Source organism: Trichogramma pretiosum, unplaced genomic scaffold, assembly GCF_000599845.2.
Source record: "Trichogramma pretiosum strain Unisexual culture from Peru unplaced genomic scaffold, Tpre_2.0 scaffold16, whole genome shotgun sequence".
NCBI lineage: Eukaryota > Metazoa > Arthropoda > Insecta > Hymenoptera > Trichogrammatidae > Trichogramma > Trichogramma pretiosum.
This window is the reverse complement of record NW_019641647.1, coordinates 714,748-737,477: the sequence shown is the minus strand read 5'-3', so window position 1 is coordinate 737,477 and position 22,730 is coordinate 714,748. Positions and strand designations below refer to the sequence as shown.

Genomic DNA, 22,730 nt, shown 5'->3' with positions numbered 1-22,730 from the left:
CAAATTGTTCGTGTTATATTCGTCTGCATAATGTTTATTCGACATTATTCCAGAATCGGTTTTACATTTTTTGGTTACTTCTCGAATTGGCAAACTAATGTATGATACTTTACTACTTTGTTAAACAAGTAAACAGGTTTCGACCTCGTATTACAGACCTATACTTAATTCAAAAGGTTCACGGGTATAATACACACGAAATCATTGAAATATATGCCACATATACGCACAAAGTAAAATGGTACGTGCTTTTTTTCTTTTAAAAATGAATGTGAACTAATTTTACTTCCGCATGTAATATATATTGAGTCCAAAGTTCGGCCGGCTAAGGAAGCATCCCTACAAGCGCGAGCGTAGTGTAATTTTGCCAGTGCTGCATCCAACTCGCATACCGCATGTCTGTATCGTTCATTGATACATATGTATATGCGCAGGTATCGAGAGGTATCATATGCATGTGCACATACCTCCGGAAACTCGGCAGGCATGCACAGATGGGGAGGAGGACCGAGGAGCGACTGATTGACGTTGGACAAGAGGACCGACACACTGCACAGAGCTGGCCCGTATCTTTCACTCGCCTCTCCAACTCTACAACATCTCTCTCTCTCTCTCTCTCTCTCTCTCTGCAGCCTCGACCATACATCGTCTCTGACCACGTTATACTGCCTAATATGATATTGCGTACAGACCAAAGCTTCATTCCCATTGAAATATTCATCGGTATATTTTCTTGTAAATTGCTTCCCTATGGATTTTTGCATTGCGACTCTTACTTAAACTTGAATCCCAAGTAGGAGTATTTTAATTCCCCAGAATGCATTTTTACTCGGAATCGTCCATAGTAATTTCAAGGAAATTTTTTTGGTCCAAACCTCTGATCTCAATCATTATGAATTTACTACGATGAATACTCAAGCGAGACTATAATTCTTTGATACGAACGGAAGCGTCGAGGCAGTCACGCCTTGGCTTATTAATGTCCCAACTGCACGAGTTTGACCCCAAAATTAGTTGCAACCAATGGCAAAGGATGAATGGGACAGTTGTAGGAAACAAGTGTAATGTATAATGTACGCGTTACACGCCTTCTCTAAATGGGTTTGTAGTACGAGCGAACGTGCCGAGTTTTCATTTGTACTGCGCAGAGCACAATATTTTAGTACGAGGTGAACGCTTGATTAGAAAACATTGCGGCTCCTTCGGCGCATTTTTTTTCTCCTCTAAATGCGTGCAATGCGATACCGATGTTGAATTTTTTAGGCTGATGTTTGAATACAAATGAAAGTATTATTTATTTCACCCTTCGTTTTAATAAAACAGTTCGATCGATAGAAGCATATAATGTATCACGCGGTCTAATTGAAATTGCCTTGTTGATGCGAGAAGAACGAGACCTGCAATAATAATATTTTATATGTATTCACTAACAGACATTCGATTAAACTGCTATAATTAACCGAATAATTACTCTCTGGACGATACTCTGCTACGTGTGTATATCACTGTTCTGACCAAATAAATTCCTAACGGTGAATATTTTTCAATATCGCGCGATGGATTTATTTAGAATTTATAAATCTCAGCATCGATGAGAAAAGCACACTTTTATTATTAATCGAGTAATAAACACGTTTAGCTTTTGTTTACCAAGCGTGAGATTGGCGAAAAATTGCACACACGCGTATCAGTTTATTATCGGATTACAATGCAATTTTTCATAAGTTTGCTTTGCCCGCGTGCAATCTCGCAAAGTTTATTTGCCTGTCACGTCGAAATTGACATAGCGATCGTATCAGGATGACAGCGATTGTTTTTTTTTTTTTTTTTTTTATTGCCCACGGAGCACTGCATAAGCAAGGTTATATCTATTTTTCTACTCTCTTTTAAAGACTGCTTGAACCCACCCCCTTGAATGGATTATATCTTAAACAAGAACTGAAGCCCATTAAAAAGCACGTTTTAAAAATAATATTTTTTCGATAATAGCTGGACGGCTTAAAATCAAAAAGTGCCCGCATAGATCGCGCGCCACGCAACAAGCTTTTTTTTCTCCACGTACTCGCGAGGTAAACTGGATTGTTAGTGGAGCTTTTGTCGTATTTTACACGTGACATCAGTTGCACAAACGCAAACACATAGACACACACACGAGCGCGCGCTAGCGAGAGCTTGCAGCAGTATACCAAACGGAAAATCAATCTTTGTATACGCGCATAGACAGGCTCTCGATACTGTACTTCGCGCGCCTCCTTGGCCTTTTGTGCTTCTTGGTTCGACGAGAGAAACGAGCTGTTTCCGCATGTATATACTTGCGACGATGCAGACGACACGACTGGCGAAGATGTGCTCCTCCTCGTAAGGTAGATTGATGAAAGCTTTCATACGTGTGGCTGCGATCGTATGACTTGCGCGCTTTGTATACGCTGGGCTCGGGCGCGTTTACCAAAGTGAAGAATTACCAATGCTACCTCTAGACGACCGAACTCATCCATCCCATTGACTCATTTTTTAAATTCAAAATATTAGTCATTAAATAAAATGACCAGCCGTTTTTCATTAAAGTAACGAGTTGCTTTAAAAGTGTTATTTTTTGATTTCCTTACTTTTTATTTCTTCAAAGTAACAATGCAGAGCCGAAATAAGAGCAAAAAACTAGCTTGAGCGATACGCACTTGCTCCAAAAGCAAAATAACTCGAGAGCTAGAGAATAGGAGGTCAAACTACGCAGAATCATCAATAAAAGTCGAAAACCTCTTGAAGCTTGCCTATATGTATAAGGCCAGTGTGGGTGTGTATACGAATACATTCAGTACATAACTACTATACTCGCACTCGCACTTTGTTTTCCTCTTTCTTTCTCGTTCTCTCTCGCTTTCGTCCTATCTATCTTTTGCTATCGCTGTAAAAAACTAGTGAAATATCAGACGGTGCACATGTGTTTCGATTTTCAATTCAAGTGCTTTTTCCGAGTGAATGAGTGCTTTCGATTCGAATAAGATAGACAGAGGAATCGGATGGAAATTGTAGCAATTCATTTTTGGCACCAGTATTATTTTCATCATAAAATTTAAACTTGAACAGAAATTGTCTGTGTATCCTACACACATGTGCGCTAGCATAGTATGAACAAACAGTAAACTGTAACTGTTCTGCTTTATTAGTGTCTATAGGAAAATAACACATCCATTCGCGGTTGTCATTTTTTCTCCGGTATTTTTCAATTTTCAATGACGAAAATTTATTTTAAATTGTTAACATATTTTGAAGAAAAAAACTTGAAAATGAGATGTGCAAAGCTCATGAATTTTGCATTTTGCTTATTTGTACGCTCTTCGTTCTCAGCGCAATCGCAGTACGAGGTTTTATTCAGCACAAGTATTATAAGTATATAGAAGCAGGGTATACTCGAGGGATGGTAAGAGCCCTTAAATATCCCTTAAATATAGTTACATACACAACAGTTCTGCGTGAATCTATTGCATAGTCAGAAAAATAAATTCTTTTCTTGATAGTCGAAATAAATTTTTTTTCGAAATTCACAATTTTTATTTGCTCGAAATATTCCAATGAATTACGAATATATTTTTCAGAGAAATAAAATTGATATTGAAGCAATTAATAATTTTAACCAAACTGCTTCAATTTATGAAAAATTAATTGCCGAACTAATTACTATTTATTACAAAAGATTGTAGCCTTGTTTTTTCGAATTATAGTTTCTAAGAAAAAGTATCAATACCTTAAGAATCCAATATTCTGCATTTTTTGACTCTACGATTATAAACTATCTTTGAATGATATAAATTTCAACAATTAATATTATCTATATCATCATAATTTCCTACGGTTAGAAAATTGGTAAGAAAGACTAAATTGAAATACCGCTTCATTACTTCACGTGGCATATGTATGATAAAAAGAGAGTCTGTCATTTGATTGCTTGAGCAAAGCATTTGGATTAAAGGTATTAAGACTGTAAAATTGAAAGATTCTAATAGATATTTGCGAATGTTTATACCAAAACAGTTCTGAATCTGTGTGTGAGTAATTTGGCAAAAAATTATATAAGGCAAGCAATTTTTTTAATGAAACGGTACGTATTTGATATTCCTTTGCCAGAATAAAACGCTAATTTTGAATCCAGGCTAATTAAACGATGCGTTCGAGTAGAAGTAATAAATCCTACTTTGAAATTTACAATTTAAACAATTTAAAATTTCGCAATACTCGATATACGATGGGAATTTTAATAATCAAAAAAAGGAGCCATCTGTAATGATCTGGTTAATGCTTTTAAAGAGAATTTTCCTTTTTCTATTTCACTCACAAATCGGCCTGGTAATTTGTAAGAGAAAAAATCAATTTCCAATCGCGTTTACAAATTGAGCGATCACAGTGGCATTCATTCATGAAAGTGATATTTTGAATTGCCAAGGTAGAATCGATCCGTACTGGTGATAAAGTGTATTTTCTTTTTTCTTCAATAGCTTCATAATTTATAAATAATTGACATTCTTACAAGTTTCTGCATCCATACAGATATGTATACGCAATGAAATTGACGCAACTCGTCAAGAATTTTGTGAAAAAGGAGCATTCGCCTGCATGTCAACTTTTTTCCTGTCCTCGACGCTCATACGTGCCAGTTGAATGTCGAATCGAAAAATTGAAAGTGCACACCCATCGAAGGATCGTGAGACCCGATAAATATTTATAAGCTACCTGCTATAGCACAACGACTTTCATCCGTTTTTTAATGCATCCTCAATTACGGGATTTCGACGAAATCGAAGCGATGTGCGCACTTGGCGAAAATGGATTTTTCTTTCAATCCACAAAATCCGCGCGAGGCAAACAAATTCGAAATCATCGAAAGGGGAGAGAAGTAAATCCTCTAACACAAAAGTTTTCCGCGTACACAACTGAGAGAGATCTCGTGCACCATGACTTAGAGTTTAATCGCGGGATCCGCGCACGACTACCTATGTAGACATAGTGCGCCGGGCAGACCGTGCAGACACTTCAAGACGGAAAGAGCGAGGAAGGAAAGCGAAGGCGCGAGTGAGAGGAAGATGGAGGAAACGGATCGGGAGGGTAACTGAGTGCGAGAGACGGAAACATCGTCATCAAGAATCGTATTTCCTTTCGGAAACTACCCTGACCTTCCCCGTATCTATTGCCCCCTCCCTTTTCAAACTACTGCGAGCTTTCGACGTGCTATATGGTTTCGATATTTTCTCTTTTCTTTCCAACGCAATGCTGCGCTTTTCGTTTTATTTAATTTTGTTTCTGTTTTTTTTTCGAACTTGTATTTTCCGTAGCTCCACCCAGAAGAACTTTCAAGTTTACGCATACTTTCTTCTTCGGTGCTGGCCAGGGCTGCTTTCGATCGAAAACTTTTGCCAGGAATTTCGTTCTTTTTCTTATCCGAGACTCCGTACGCATAGACACGTAGCATTATATATCACACCTAGAAGGGATTGATCAAGGAATCAATGAATATTTTAGGTGAGTGATTGATTTGAGTTGTGTCGGGGTGAACGCGTGAAAAACAAAACTTTACAAAATCTTAAAATTATTATGCCTGACTATTTTGTATTTTGACTATTATATAAAATTATTATGGTGCACATGACGACAAGAAGAACAACTTCGAAGACTTTTAGTATGCAGTTCAATTAGTACTGCAATACCAATGAACTGGTAGAAAAAGTAAATAAGATGGTAACAAAAACAATTCAAATTGATCAAAGAGTCCAATGATTAAGCAAGTATCCATGGAATAAATTCTGGAAAAATTAAATATAATTTTTATATAAATAATTAGATTCAGTAACACATGATTCTCTGTAAAATTTCTAAGCAAATACACAATTACATAAAGCTCGAATTCACATAATACATTAGAAATGTATATCGTTCCAAAAATTGAACAAGGACTCTATCAAATGCATACCCTAAAATAGTATATTATATACTACTTTTATATCCCGTATACTATTTTTCATATCCCCTGGCCCGAAAATAGCTCTTCCTTCTTTTTCTCGATAGTTTCTGGCAAAAATGCCTGAGAATGGTCTCGTGAGGCTTTTCGTAGAGGAAGTCAAAATCATTACCTGAGCGCGTGAACTCGTAGTTGTTTGCTTTTCCGTATGTTCAGGTCATAATAATCTATACAATACAACCATTTTAGAGTTGTTTTAAGTTAATTTAAAAATTTTTATTTTTATTTTGTAATTAAATTGTTTTGTTTTTTTTTTAATACTTACTATCCTATCCTTTTAGAGTGGTGAGGTTTTTAGGGTGAGCAGTTTATAAGCGCTGTGATTGGTTGTTCAGTAGCTTGCAATTGTTTACTGAGACGCAAATACGAGTGTTATAGTAAGTTAAGAAAGTGGAATATTAACTTATTGACGGCTGAAGACTAATTTTGATTTTAACAGTTTATAAGATTATCTTCATTCATCTTATTTTTCTATTTTAAATATTGAAAAATGGCAAAATGGGATAAGAAAGAAGAGAGCGCGCGCAGCGCGCTGAAAGTCGAGCTAGTTATTATTAGTAGAAAATAGGTGAGAAGATAGATGGTAATTTAAAAATTTTTTTAATTCAAATTTTTTGATGTTTTAAAAATATTTTTATTGATAAAGTATATAAAATGAGTAATTTTATAACACGTTATCTTACGCCTAATGAATGCCTCAGGTGGTTGTATTATCCATTATTCAAATAAAAAATGAGACAGAAAGAAACAATATTAAAAAATATTAAGTTAGTTATCTATGGACTGCCATAAAAAATAAAATGTATTTAAATTAAATCAATTAAAAGTATAAACATATGAAAAAAGGAAACTCTTTGAGAATGAAAGTACTGAAAAAATTCTAAAAATATTTATCAAAATTTAAGTTCAAGCAGTTAAAAAATTTTATTAAAAAAATACATACAATTCAAAAAATCGAGAATTATGGCACTTGGGTCGAAAATTATTAATTTCGCTTTGGATAGATTAAATTAATATAATTACAGAATTAAAACACCAAGTAACTTTTAGGCTTTTTTGACCCGCGCATCCCTACTTGAATTTCAAGTTCGATGCCTTTGAAGACTGATAATCTTCAAAAATAAGCCTGAAGCGTAAAAGTAAAGTTATTTCAATTATTTTAATGAGCTGCGCGAGCTTATTTTTTGATTATGAGTGCGTGTTTCAGGATTAAGAATTTTCAGAAAGCCATTTTCCGTTAATTTTTGGTAAATTTTTAGGTTAACTACACCAGGCTACAATAAAACAAATAACCTAAATGAGTACAAAAGACTCTTAGACATTCGAACGTTGAACGTTGAAGATGAAACTTTGCAAGCACGATATAATGCACGTATACGCGCGCGTGTGTGTACGCATATGGAGCCGAGTCCTTTGTGTTTGCGCTCTCGGCGCTCAAGCTGCAGCTCGAGCAGTGACATGCGGTAAGCCTCACTTCTCGTTCGTACTTTTGCCAGTGTGACTTGCAAATGAACCTGTTCGAAAGCAACAAGAGAGCTTTTACCTGGGAAAATCGTCCTTTCTCGCATTGTTGTAACATACACAATCGCAAGTTATGTTCGTGCACACGCGCACATACTCGCTCGGCATTCACGGCGTTGAATAGCGATTAGTTTCGTTGTTAATTTTAATCGATCTCGATAGCCAGTCCGAATAAATACTACCATTACAAGAACGAATTGGAGAATTCCGATTGAATTTATAATACTCACAGCTTTAAATGCACCAACTAATTTTGTTTCTGCATTTTAAACGAGCTTCTATCGGCAAATTGAAATATTTTAACGAGGAAAAAAAGAGAGATTTACAATAGTAATTCGAGCCGGGTCAAATGAATTGACGAGCCAACGCGCAAAGCAACACCTTTGTTTACTGCATTCTGACAAACTCGCATAACTTTGATTTGTAAACCAGGCACATTTTTATGACTACCTAAACGAACTTAAACTGTGGAAAGAGTTTAAGTTCAAAATTCAATGCGAAAAAATCCAGGTTAATATCATCGTCCTTGCGTCCTTGGAAGGAGCGACAAAGGCGTCCAGAGGACGTGCAAATTTTTTCATAACCAAACAGCCGTAGTCGGACGCTGCACACACCGAACAATTTTCCAAATGCTCCATCTCAGCGACTCGAGAAGTCGGTTAGAGCGGTTTGCTTCGATACGATACAGCCGTGCCACACACCCGAGTAAATGGTTTAATATATACAGTTATGTGCGCAGTGGCCGTATACAAAGCTGCGGGTTGTATACTCCAAACCACTGCCTGTGTAGCTTCTAATATACCTAAATCTTAAATTACCTGCTTTACCTTCCTCACCCTCCTACTCTTCTGTGGTGAACAAAAGTACGAATTCACCATTGTAATTTTACGCAATGTAATAGAACATTTCGTTGTATTAATTACATTGACTTTAAAGGCAGCACTATAAACAATCGTAGTAACAAGTATTGCAGAAAATTTTAGATGGCACGCATAATATTATATAGCTTGCAGAGATTTTACTAAGTAAACCTGTATAAAATTACATTATTAAGACACTCAGTGAAGGACATAAGGAACAAGAGAAAGAAAGAGAGAAAGAGAGAAAAATTTGATTGTAATCATTGGGGAATACACACGCAACTTTAATGATCGGACTTGGATGGAGCAGGCCTGACCTTATTAAGTGGCAAGAAGGAAAAAAGTTGCATTTATCATCGACTTTTCTGAGCTGTTTCATGACAGATATTTATTATAAAAAGCGACAAGTCGATTTCATGATTAGACTGTTCATAGCTCATGACTATAATTCATATGAAGCATCTAACGAATTCGAAAAAAATTCGATTCAATTTAATTTTCTTTAATATATAAAAAAATTACAAGTTGAACAATGCATCGTGTTAATATATGTTAAATATCGGTAGGGAAAAAATGAACAATATAATATTTAAGGTGCCTCTCGATAAATTTTCATCCTCTTTTTAAGCCGATCGATAGTATGGTCTTTGGCGATGAAAATCCTCGGCATCGGAGAGACGCAATAATGAAACAGATCCATATCAATGAAAAGCTCGTGCTTATACAGGATCACGCGAGCTGTGTCTATTGCAGCTAAAATTTGTTTCTCGAAAAGTATACACGGGCTTATATCGATTGTAATTGAAACGTAATTAGCTCAGTGCGTAGAGAAACTTTTGGTAAAAACGACCCTGATCCCGCAGCTGCAACAGCAAACTTTGTGAGCAGCCGTTTCGTTTTCTCCTTTTATCGGCTTTCATACACGTCGTACACACTGTTACGAGCTCATATGGCAAGGCAAAATGTCTACGTGTGTGTGTGTGTGTATACGCAGCTCTCGCGTAGCAGCGATAATTGCTATAAAGGCCAAGGTCAATCATGCGTTTATGCAGCGCGCGGCCATTTCTCGCGAGTGCTGAATGTATATATAGCGACAATTAGAACCGCGAAAATTAAGCGTAATAATCGGCTCATCCTGCGCGAGACTACATGGCCTTCTGTGAAAAGGCAGGAGCAGCAGAAGCAAAAACAGCCGCGCACACCATCGTGTTATACGCGCGCGCGCAGACACACACACACATATATAGACACCTTGACCCTTTTTATACACACATTCTCGCTGACTCGCCGGTCGCTGTTGCTGCTGCTGCTGTGGTGGTCGTCGTCGAATGTGACGTCAGCTCTCGACTCCGTGCTCTGTAATGCGTGTATACGCGACGCTCAGAACGCCCACGCGTTTTGCACTCCTGCTGCTGCTACTGCAACTTGCAAGTACGCGCACGTGAACTTTTTCTGATCGTCAACTTCCTCCGTTCACTGGACATGGACGATATATGAACTGTTACCGTATTATGTGCTCCATGTAGTAGATGCCACGATGATTCACATATCAATTAATTAATGTAAATGCATAACTATGAATCTAAAATTCTTTCTCACTTTATGTTGCAGGACTCAAAGAGAAGCTACGAGGGACAAGTCATCTTGCGGGTGCTATTCAGGTCGCGTCGAGCTTGAGCAGCTCGGCGGCGAATGGGTGCGCGCACGATGTTCGCGAAATTCAAAAGCGGCGGTAGCGCGGCCAGCGCTCAACCGGTGGCGCCCAACGCCCTCGAGTCCAATCCAATCTGCAATCACTTCAAAGTCGGCAAGCAGGTGGCCACCGCCGGCCCGGAGAACGTCTGGCGCATACTCGAGGGCTGTCGCAAGAGCGACGGCAAGGTTAGTCCAAAGCTCGCGCGGCTATTATTAACAACGCCTCGCGACTCACATAATGAAACCATAATTACGTTCACCGCCTATGTACACACACACACACACACACACACACACACGACGCACGCGGGCCAGCCACCTTCGAATTGCCTTAATACATCCAATGTATATTCAACTCGCAAAGCTTTTCATTCGTACGTTAGTATCTACGTATACACGCGCAGGTGTGAGCATGCAGGTCTCTATGCTGATACGTGAATGCGCTTCGACGTATATCGCCTCGTGTGCACACATAATTCAATCTTCGACGCACTGATACTTTACCAGAGGCTTAGGGCGCTAAAGTTTAATTAAAAACTATACAAAGTCCTTCGGACTTGTTTTAATTCTTGAAATTAAGGTCATGGACTGGCTACTGGCGTTTCATTCGCAAAAAATTCAACCTTCAGTCGCGTGTTGTAATTAAACTCGTCCCTGTTTTACCGTAAAAATATTATTTCCCCGATAATTTTAGGCTTTCTTGGGGAAAAAAGTATCATCAACTGGTGCATATGGGTTTTATACAAAACTCGTTACAGTTTAATCCCTCGTTTTGCTAAAATCCATAACTGCACCCTTTTGAAAAATATACTATTATGCAACCCTTAGCTTTATCTAGACACAGAAATCAGGCCAAAATGACATTACGACTTTTTTTATTTCTATATCATAAATATCTTCAATACAGATGAACTGTTTTGTTCAATTACCTTCTGCAAGAAACTGACCATAATCATTGATTCTTCCGGAAAAGTAGCGTCACTTAGACACTGTAGCTCAAACGGTCTACATCGAAATTGAAGATGAATGAAAAAATTTAAAAAAAAAATGAAAAGCGAAAAAATATTTTTAAAACAGGTTAAAAAAAGGTTAATATGTAAAGTATACGAATAAAGCTCACAAAAATGCTGTATCTCAGTAAAAAGTCAAAAATTTTGGAAATTTAAAAAATGCAACGAAAACAGGAAAAATACAAAACCATTCGAGTCGAGTAACCGTTTAGTATTTTTCGAGACTACTTTTAAAAATGATTAATCATGAAGACAAGTTATGGTAAATTCTTAACAAAAAATCGTTCGATTGTCATCGTTGCAAATGTACTACCAAAATTTATGACTTGTTAATACTTATTAAAATATTATTTCAATAACATTTGATAAAGTTTTATGTTAAAAATTATTAAATTTCATATATGCTATAAAATATGATTTTATTTGAAATTCATAATCGTTATATAATGGTGACAAATTAACACGATGTTATTTAAAAAGACTACTAATGTAAGGAAAAATAGCTGATACAATGAAGATCATAGTTGACTTTTTCATTCAGTCTGATAAGGAATAGAAATATTTAGTACAGCCAATTCTGCATCATTAAAAATAGTATAGGTATAAAATATATTGTTTCAATTTTTATTAATTTCATATTAATATTACAGTGACTATTAAAATGAATTAATGAAATCACCTCAGCCGCTTCATTTGTGTACGCGATAGTTTTCGTATTGATTTAGCTTTCAAGCGTTCAAACATATAATTTTATTTCCCTTTTAATTATATCTGTCAATTATAAAATTTCATTTTATTCGTTACCTCATAAAATGAGAATATGTTATACAAGTTTGAGATTTCCCTAGATGATATAACAATCGGCCAAAAGTATTGGGACTTTTACATACGAATTATGTTTTGATAAATTAAATTATTATTGATAAATAATTCGTATTAAATTATCTTAAAGATTTTGTGGTGAATGTTACAGTAGGATTTTTAAATATTTTTATTTGCAAAAATGTAAAGTATCCCTACATGACGATTGATATTAAAGAGAATTGATTATTTTCACAGAAAAATTCAATTTTTTTCTCTAATTTAGCAAAATGTCCTATTGACTTAATATTTTCACGTTTTCACTTATATTTTATTATTATGTAAAAATAAAATTTCTGTCGATACAAGTTCCAAAGTAAATTTCAGTGCCGAAGCAACGACGTGCCATCAATAACTTGGTTCTTATTCGAAATGGTCTTTTTACTTTAAAAACACTCGTAGCATGCACAACCTCTGAAGTAATTTTAAGCTGTATTCCCTGTTGAGTTGGATATCCTTGACCATTCATATTGACAAGTGTTAAATCCGCTGTTTTGACGATCGCATAAACTTGGCTCGGGCACATAGTAAAGCACTGAATAGAAGCGTGAAGTCGATCGTCACACGGTGCGCGAGGACATGTGCGAAGGTCTCGATCTGTCGTCGAAAATGACTTGGCCGCGTGTCGAATTGCGGGCGTTGATGATACGTCAGAGCAGTTCAGCTCTCTAGCTCAGTCGGAGGCGCGCGGGTGGCCCAGGCTCGAACGTTCGTCGCTGCATCTGTGCGTCTGGTGCACGTACAGAGAGGGACACACGCACGCACTAACATATACTCTCGCTATGTAGTCTAGCAATCCGCAAATATACAGCAGTCACCCAGACACGTAGACGAGACATCCAACGCACCGACGACGCTTACACTTAGTAATTTTCATGCAAATGTCCGACTGCGACAGAGGATAATTGCACATCTCCGAGGATTAGAGCAGGCACTATCGGATTACCATATGCTGTGCGCGCCAGCAATGCTACACTTCAGCCGCACATATATAATATGCTCGCGAACTCTTATGTCACCCCTTGTGTGTAGCACATTTACATCCATTCTCTCATTTGCATGTGTCGATATTGGAGAAATTGGACCCTGGCTATACGACGCGTGTACCCTCGAATTGGGTTAATATATGCCTCGGACCGAATAATCATTATGTACGCCAAGAACAATTAAATTTTGTGCGTCGATATACTTGAACGCATGACCATTTGACTAACAAATTTTACAGACCATCTTTTTAATGGCTTTTCCTTTTCATTTTTCTTTTGAACAATATTTATGCCTAATGGATGTAGCAAGATGAATTGACCTAAAAAAATTGTTTTGTACAACTTTTTATGATCGTATTAAATTTTCCAATGAAAATTCTTTAATACAGTTTTTCTTTTTTGTAGACTTAATTTAGCCACCAAGATATAGTCTTGATGAAAAAAGAAAAATTGCATAACTGCGTACAAATAAGGCAAACTCAACTTACTGTGCACTAAAAAGACTTATAAGTTTATCAAAGTAAAGTTGGCTCGCACACACACACACACACTTTTCCTTGCAAGCCGCCATCATCGAGCTCCGCTCTTTCTCTCGCCACCGCAACTTTTCTATGCAAATTTTTATCACACTTCTGCCGCGCCGCAACTTCTTCGGCCAATCAAGTCCTTTAGGCGCTGAGCCGTTATATTAACTGAAACAACTCCTCGCTGCTCCGCATAAAGAGTTTAATCACACGCAATTCGCATTAGTGGCGATAACTTAATTGATTAATACATTTTGCCTAAACTTCGAGCTTTCTATTTAATCATCTGTGACAGTATAATCTTTAATAATTACACTTTCGCTCTTGTATATTTTTCGTTCCGTTCCAGTGATTAATTGCCATAATAAATTAGCTCCTCAATTTCGCAACGATGAAACAAAGATAGAATTTATAATTCGTACAATTCAACCTGCTTTACCTGCATACATTTTTAATAACACTTGAGTTATGTAAAATTTTTCAAACATCTTGTTTTAGTCGGCTCTGGTGAAAGTCGAAAGGTTTAAAGCACTTTTTTGGTGCTTTGAATTGTAATAGCAAGTTCTTAGTGGTCGATAAATCAATATCGTTGACAAGGCGATATTCCGAGCAATCTGTGCCGCAATCCCATTCAACTAGTTTGGTTTTTTTTATCGTCACCGTTCACACCGACGTCGCCGGGGTGTATTTTGCATTTGAAAAGCGATATTTCGATCGCACCATCGCTCATTGACAATTATTATGAATCTGCCTTCAGTCTGTTCGCAGAGTCTTAAATTTAGTATGTGAGCAATCTTTAGTATATAGTACATGGTTCTTTTTATCGATGAAAAAAAACCCTCATAAAATATTGAACCATAAATCAACTATACGAGCGTTCAATTATAATGAAATTATTGTGTCTGTTTCGATGCATTACAGGAGGTGTCGATATTTTTATTCGAGAAACGTTCGGTGGAGAAAATACACAAGCCAAAGAGAAAAGAAGCTGTAGCGGAAGTTCTGCGCGCTGGAGTAAAACACTTGGAACGATTTCGACATCCAAAAATTCTACAGGTAAAAATATTACATTACTTGGTATTAAAGTCTAAATGTTATAATCTGACAAAAGTATGAAGAAAGAATGGATCGACACGTGGTTCATCGAACTCTGCGTTCCGCTCATATAAAGCCGACGGGTTTCTATGTATTATATAATGCGCGTATTGTAAAACAAGGCTCGCACTTGGCCTTCCACGTAGCTTGTTTAAACTTGCAGCGGGATAATACGCGAAACCCCAAAGGCATTTCAATCGAGACACGCAGCTAGCACGCAGCTAGCGCGCGGCACAACAGAGCGAGTTGGCGTAATTTTGTTCCCGGGCTACATAATAGAATAAATCGAGCTTTAAATTCAGCGTGAAATAATTCAATTTTGCCCCGCACGCAATGTAGCTAAAGCAGTTGCTTTTGTGCGCGAGCAAGCGGAGATTGCGCACGATAAGCAAAACACTTTTGGGGGCTAAATTTCGCGTGTAACTTCATTCGAGAGCACGATCAAAGTGCAACACATTGACGCCAGGGAGCTATATCCCAGCCGCCGCTACTTCATACGCGAATAAAAGCCACCATTGTTTCTAATTGCGTTGATTGGAGTGCAAGCTCGCAAGAAAGACAATTTGAAACGGCCCATGTGACGTTCGTCCGTTGACAGGTGGTGCATCCGGTGGAAGAATGCCCCGAGACGTTGGCCTTCGCTTCGGAGCCGGTCCTGGCGAGTCTCGCGAACGTCCTCGCGGCGGAGGAGCAGAAGCAGGCGGCTCTGGCGGGCCAGCAGCAGCAGCAACACCAAGGGGCCACCTCGAACGGGGGCCTGCTCAACAATCATCACGGCCATCAGTCGCACGGCCATCATCATCAGCAGCAGCAGCAGCAGCAACAACAGCAGCAGCAGCAGCATCATCAGCCGCATCAACAGCACCATCAAACGAGCTCGCAGCAACAGCAGCAGCAGTACCATCACCATCACCATCATCACCAGCAGCAACCGAGCAGCAGGCCCGTCTTCGCCAAGGAGTACGACATGCTCGACATCGAGATCAAATACGGACTTTTGCAGTGCACCGAGGCGCTGTCGTTTCTACACTACAGCTGCCAGTTCATGCATAGAAACGTCTGTCCGGTCAGCATTATGATCACCAAGAAGGGCACCTGGAAACTCTTTGGCTTTGAGTTCCTCGGTGAGACCTCCAGCAAAGCTATAGCGCGCGTACTATACGGAGCTACGGGCACGTTAGTTCAGAGAAAGGGAGGAGCGCGCACCCGTCTGACCATACATAAGGCTACGCTACTTGGACTTTTTTCCAACTTTGCCCACGCTTTGCTGACAAATTAAAGATCTTGGCTATTTCAGATTAAGCTTTGTTTTCTTTCAATTCATGCTAGTTGAGACCATGTTTCGTTCGCTTGAACGATCTGTTATAGACTCGTTTGTTTCAACTCCTCTTGTACTCGCTGCTTCGAATCCGAGGTCAGCCTTCTAATTAACTTAATTGAAAAACATTCGGTTATTTTTTCAAAGATCATAACATGACAAAGAACGGTCTATTTTAAAAATGAAATAAACGTCCTTGAGGCTTGGCGAAAATTCATGAGCAATCCTGTGCGTACGGCTTAAAAATTGTAACTTGCAAATCAAATGACGCTTTTGATATTATTTTTTAAACGGATGTTAAAATTATTTTTTCATTTTACGTTTAGTACGTTATTTATCCGTATATTGAGCTCAAAAAATTCAGTAGAGAATCACATTACATTACATAAACGTAGCTACGTGTAAATATAATTAAAAAATCGCGAAACTCGGAGAAATACCACAAAATCCTTACGATAAAAATAAATTATAATCAAAGTTTAAAAGAAAAATGAAACGCAATATCGAAATATCAGTACCGAAAATATTCAACAAAAGTATTAAGTTCATATGATATCTGTTTCAACAGAAAAAGTGAACGAAATCGACGCCATGGATCCGATTCCACTTCCACAATGGACCAATCGAATACCCAAAATGACTCAACCAAATTTAGATTATATCGGTAAGCTCTCTTGTCTCGAAGCACGTATGCATGATTAATTACTCATACAGGATATATAATTGGACTTTCTATGCACAGCGCCCGAAGTGCAACAGAAAAAAGTCGGTAGCATACTAAGTGACATGTACAGCCTCGGGATGGTCATTTGCACCGTCTTCAATCACGGCCGGCCACTCATCCAAGCGAATCATAATGTCTCGGATTACCAAAAACAACTTGAAACGGTAAGTTTGCAACTGGGCGTTTTTTACTTTGACGTCTCCTCCTTCCTATAGTCACTGAATTGAAGGTCACTTAAATGACGTAAAACAAGTACACTCGTGGCACGAAAGACAATTGCTTTTTGTGTTTTCTTGCCTTTCAATTAAGCTTTTTTTCCTTCATCCTGCGTTCGGGTTTGTTTCTCTCTTTTATCGCTTTGACGAAACGTGAAAAAAAAATGGAATAACAGAGCTTTAACACGAGCGAAGCTTGTACGTATAGAAGCTAGTCGATGAGAGGATATACCTAGAATTTTTATTCATTTAAATGAATTCGCAAAAAAACCGTAATTTAAAACTCGAACAGAGAAAAATTGACTTAATGTCAAAGTAAACATGAGGCTAATGGTATATTGTTGAGTTGCCGGGTTTTAATATCGATCGTGTGGGCGAACGCTTCTGTTTTCGGGACATTCTCCCTCTTCTTCTTTGTCTCGCTCGAATAGTCACGAACGAAGAAAGAGCGAGCGGACGAGCGCAGACCGCCTTTGACATGGCAATTCAGAATTCGATACGCCGTAAGAGTACAACGAATCGAGAATTGAGTTTATTTTTACATTATTTTACAACAAAAAAACTCCACAGAAGAATCACTGTACTATAAATAAATGTGTGCAAAACTTTTTCCTCGATATTCTTTGATCGTTAACTTTTTTTGCTTTTCACGACTCGACAATGTTTTTAATTAAGAAAAAAAGTTTGAACTTTTAATTTTTTTCTCATGAATGAAGATCTTTTAAGTTAGTGTAGATATAAAATTTAACTATTTTCCAATCATTCCTTTACCCATACCTAACTGAAACGAATCATAAATGAATGAAAAGCCTCACAAACTCATTCGCAAATGTGTGATTGATCGAAAATCGTAGCTGGACGAGCAAGTGCGACAGCTGTTACCGAGAGTGCCAGTCCCTCTGCACGAGGCCGTATCGCGCCTCCTGCACAAGGAACCCAGACACCGACCAACGGCTCAACTGCTTTCTCTCATTAAGTACTTCAGGTCAGTTTTTTGAAATGCAAACACGCAAATGTATGTACATACATACACGCGCGCTAATTTATATACTTAGTTGAACTCATTAACTCTACAAGCAAATGATATTAGAAACTCACGGGAGGTAGCAGCTAAATTAACTATGACATATCTCGAATTTGCAAACGTTAACTGATGTAAGTATAAGACGACAGTCCCTGACCTGAGGCATTATTTCAGTTTTTTCTAGTTTTCATTCAAAATCAACAATTGAGCTTTCCGTATGAAAAAAAACTTGTAATTCACAAGAGACAATATGTACAAACTATTATTAATGATCAACGTCAATAATGTATGAATTGCCAAAGAAAAGAACAACGTAGCTTGGTGAAATTGGAAAAAAAGAATTCCGGATAAATGGACGGCGCACGTCCGCGAAGGTGCATAAAAAATCAATTTTAAGACTCGGACGACTTTTATTAGATCGTTCGATCGACTATTGTTAAACGTTATTGCTCTTGTTCCTCGTAAAAATCTCGTAAAAGACAAACAAGACATCTCGTAAAACATCACCGATCGCGCGTTAAGGTACCGTACCTTGCAGAAAAATAAGGTGTCTTTGTTATACGCAAACTTTGCTTTTATATGCGTGCGAGTCGATGCACATTTGCCTGACCGTATAATTTGTTACGAGGAAGATCAATCGTCATTGAGGCATGAGCGGGACGACGGCAACGCCGAGCACTGCGTGTCTTTCCTGCGCGCTTGAAAAATCAAACGAGCTTCTAATTGACGTTTATATATATCCATATGTATTTGAGGACGAACTAATTGTATGGACGCTTGACTCGAATGAAAAATATGCATATGACTGTATAGATTTCAATATTTATGAAACCTCCTAGGAACTCGTCTTTGCACACGTGCTATCAAAAGCTGGCGCTATATACAGCTTGGACTTTCTCGAGATACGTTACTCAACCTATCGTGTATATCTTTAACGCTAATAAATTTCGAATAGTTAAAATTCAATGCAGATTTTTACACTTGTATGCTGGTCGCAAAAAAATTAACTAAAAATTGCTCGAGTTAAAAATTCCTCGAGCTTTGAATCTAACGAAGCGTTAAGATAGCCACACGATAACGTGCGATAATGTAATCAAGTTTAATAGCCTTTGTTTTGATGTTCTTAGGCACATAATACCATAGAGCCGTTTAGAGAATTATGCAGTAGCAGTGCTGCAGAAAACGGGTTTGAGAATATTCATTTTTTCCCCTTGCTTCGGTATCGCCTCGAGCGTCTGGCTTGTGTAGGTGGAAATAGCCCAGCTGGAAGAGCTATCTACTATTTTCATCTTTACGAGCAGTTTGCTATTAATTTTTTCTCAATCTTTTTCTAAATTATCTAATTTAAGATTTCGCGATTGTTAAAAAAAACATTCGCTTCCTTAAATAAATTTAAAAAAGTCGAAATAAATTAATCGAATGCCACTAAATGGGTTAATGAGTTTCTCCATTCTACTCTTTAAAAATAATTTATATCTTTGTCGCGTTCTGCTTAAGAAGAAAATAAGGACGCCATGATAAAATTTTCCTTGTCCTGGCGACAGATCGATTACTCTCAGTATAAAGTTACTGAGCAGTCGAAATGTTGAATTAGTAATCTGCTACGCATGGAAGTCATTATTAAAATCAAAATTATTATTTCAAACAAAACAATGAAACAAATGGTTGAAAGCATTAATTCTATACGAGAGAGGAGTATAAAATCAATAGAATAATGTGATTGACTCATGTTTGCAGTGATCCATCTGTACACGCTCTACAATTTCTCGATGTTATCAACATGAAGGATCCAGCACAAAAAGGGCACTTTTACAAAAATACCCTCAAAGAAGTACTGCCCTACATACCCAGGGTAAGGATAAAAGAATTTCAAACGAAATTCGCATACACATCCGCACACGTGTGCATCCGGTACATACATGAGAATACGAATGTCTACGTGCACATGGGAACTCTTTGAGGATACGGTTGGCACCTTTTGTATATCCAAGCAGCAGTAGATATGTATCCGAGAGAAAAAAGAACAAACATTAAAATGCCATATGCGCTTGTGCACAAATCGAATTCCGGCCAGATATTACAGTCGTGCGTAGATGCAGTATACATATGAGATGATCCTACGGCCGCGAATGCGTACACGGATACTCGAGCTTTTTTCATACCCAAGCACTTCTAATACTCTTGAAATATTCAACAGCGTCAAATCTCTCTTTGTTTCTTGAAACTTTTGTCTTGAACTTTTCTTTTCGTTCTCTTTGTCTTTCCGTGCAGAAATTGTGGTACCAGCACATCTGGCCGTACCTGCAGCACGAGACCCTCTCGCAGGAGGTGTTCGCGGCGGTGCTCCAGCCGATGCTCTACATCATACAGAACAGCAGCCTCGAGAATTACCAGACGATACTGCTGCCGAAATTTCGCTCGATTTTCACGATGCCCCGCTCGACGCAGGGCACGGTCGTCCTCTTGGAGAATCTCCACGTCATTCTCGAGAAGACGACGCTGGAAGATATTCATCGGGAGGTTCTGCCCATTCTCTACAACTCGTTCGAGAGCACGAGTATACAAATTCAGGTACGTGAGGGTGCCAAATAACTAGGCCAGTTCAATTTTCGTTATTTTTTTTTGATTTTTGTTATTTTTGACTCTCGGCAATAATTCGAAAAATTGCAGTTCTTTTATAAATTCTTTGAATTTTTACTCGTGCCGAATAGTTGTTGAAAATGCGCTCGCGCATAGCAAAATAATAACCGAAGCGCATACGTGGCAAAGCTACGCGCGCGCAAGCTACGATTCAATAATACCCTTGTGGCCTTGTGTACGTGTCCAGAGCCGGCTGCACATTCGATTGCTTATGGATAAAAGGCAAAATGATAAAAGCGCTGCGTCCGCGAGCACACATCAATTTGTCATCGCTCTTACTCGCTCGAAATTCATACGTATACAAATAGGTCGCGCGCGTATAATCACACACGCCGGGGCTGGGTACGTGCAGTCGAAAAAATGCGAAAAAAATGTGCGCTGGCGGACCGAATAGAGCTGCAAAAAAATATCATATTACTCCGGTTGGGTTGGCGATATATAGGCCGCTTTGGACGCGCGAGTCTAAGTTTGTGTGTCTGTGTGCGCGTGTATTTCAGTCGGCAGCGTTCGTGGCCGTGGCGAACGTGACGGATTACCTGGACGACCAAGCAATAAGGCGCACGGTGCTCCCCAAGCTGAAGCTCGCCTTCCAGCACGGCACGACGGACCAGCGCGTACTCATGCACGCGCTCTCTTGCATACTCGATCGGCTGGAGAAGGAGCAGATAACCGAAGAGGTCTTGCCCATACTCTGGGAAGCCAAGCTCCAAGAGCCCGAGATAATCGTCAGGGTTGTGGGTGAGTCGATTTCGTCTGCACACCCTACCTACCACCTACTCCCATCCAACTATCTCGGAGAGGAAGGGAGACGGAGCTTGTGGGCTTTTAATCTATTATTAGACACCGATGCATTACGACCCGATTTCGCCTTGTATACACGAAAGCTCGATGAGCGAAATTTTACTTGCCAAAAAAGCAACGTAGCGAAAACATAATATTTTAAGAAACGCCTAGTCTTGAGGATTATCGCGACAATAGTTGCAAGATGGAACATAAAGCTGTCTTGTTTTCTCTTAAAGATTAAAGAAAAAAACCCTCAAGTATGCGAGAGTTTGCGTGTATATGAAAGCCAGTAAAATCCGCCAGATGATTACTCTCCCTCCCTCTCACTTCTAATCCGGAAGATTTATTCTTGCAATTTTCATTGTTCCTCGTTGCTTACTCGCTTTTCTCTCTGCCTTTTTTCCTCCTGCCTCTAGGCATATACAGGTTAATGCTGAGCGACAAAAAATATGGATTGACGGTGAACGTAATGGCGACGCGCGTCATGCCATCGCTCTTGCCGCAAACCGTGAACCGTGGCTTAACTCTAGAGCACTTTACCAGTCTGATCGAAGTTTTGCAAGAGATGCTCAATTTCATCGAGAGGTACGTAGCTCCATATCTATATAGTACCAGACTATACGTCGGAGCCTATGCCAAAAGCCAGAAGGAAGCTTCTGTCTGTATCATATAACTCGCTACAACTATATAAACGATAAACGCTTCATCATTTTCCAAGGCTACATAAAGACAGCAACTTTTCATATAGTAATTCAAGTTCACGCGCAATATTTTTTTTATTTATTACGAGCGGCTTTTCACTTGCGGACTTTTTCCAATGACACTTTTGACACTACCGATCAATTCAACTAGCCAAGTTTTATGAGAAGAAAAAAAACCATCTTCCCTTTTTGCTAACTTGCCGCAGAAACCATGGAAATAAACTGAAACTCGACAACGTATCGCTGCTGAGCCCTGAGAAGCGGACGCTGCGCCATCAATATAGCACCGACAACATGCACGTGCCAGCCTTTAATATACCAAATTTACGTATCGAACAAAGGAAAACCTCCTCAGCGGAAGACATGGCAAGGAAAAACTCGATTGGTACGTACATCATGAGGCGTTCCATTCTACAGCGGCTCGAAATCTAAATCCGGCGATGTAGATGCTCTTACTATTTTACTGTTGTTATTATTGAACAAAGGGACGACCCTAATCACGCTAGATTCATGTTTTGAACCAAACGCTTTACAATATATAACAGTACAATTTTATTGCACATTTTCTAAACTTTCATAGTCTGTATAAGCGACTTGAACGACGACTTTGTAAACGTTACAATATGATGTTATACTCGTTTTAGGTTCAATGTCAATGACGGCGTCCGCTGAAAACATGACAAGGAAGAGTTCCATGACCGGTAAGAATTGCTATTCATTCAACCCTTCCGATAGCAATAAAGAGATCTGTAAAGATGAATAGACT

General features: G+C 38.6%; 1 protein-coding gene across 3 annotated transcripts in view; it reads left to right on the top strand.

The window, feature by feature from the left end:
* LOC106659327 (SCY1-like protein 2) overlaps positions 1–22,730 on the top strand; it is a 51,148-nt gene that overhangs the window by 18,419 nt on the left and 9,999 nt on the right. For all 3 annotated transcript variants that reach the window (XM_014381813.2, XM_014381814.2, XM_014381811.2), the window contains exons 2-13: positions 10,000–10,269; positions 14,386–14,520; positions 15,158–15,683; positions 16,446–16,541; positions 16,620–16,765; positions 17,671–17,801; positions 19,578–19,692; positions 20,112–20,411; positions 20,978–21,218; positions 21,680–21,848; positions 22,171–22,349; positions 22,609–22,665. In XM_014381813.2, the coding sequence (XP_014237299.1) occupies positions 10,081–10,269; positions 14,386–14,520; positions 15,158–15,683; positions 16,446–16,541; positions 16,620–16,765; positions 17,671–17,801; positions 19,578–19,692; positions 20,112–20,411; positions 20,978–21,218; positions 21,680–21,848; positions 22,171–22,349; positions 22,609–22,665 (2,284 nt within the window). In that variant the 5' untranslated portion in view covers positions 10,000–10,080. The remainder of the gene's footprint in view (positions 1–9,999; positions 10,270–14,385; positions 14,521–15,157; positions 15,684–16,445; positions 16,542–16,619; positions 16,766–17,670; positions 17,802–19,577; positions 19,693–20,111; positions 20,412–20,977; positions 21,219–21,679; positions 21,849–22,170; positions 22,350–22,608; positions 22,666–22,730) is intronic.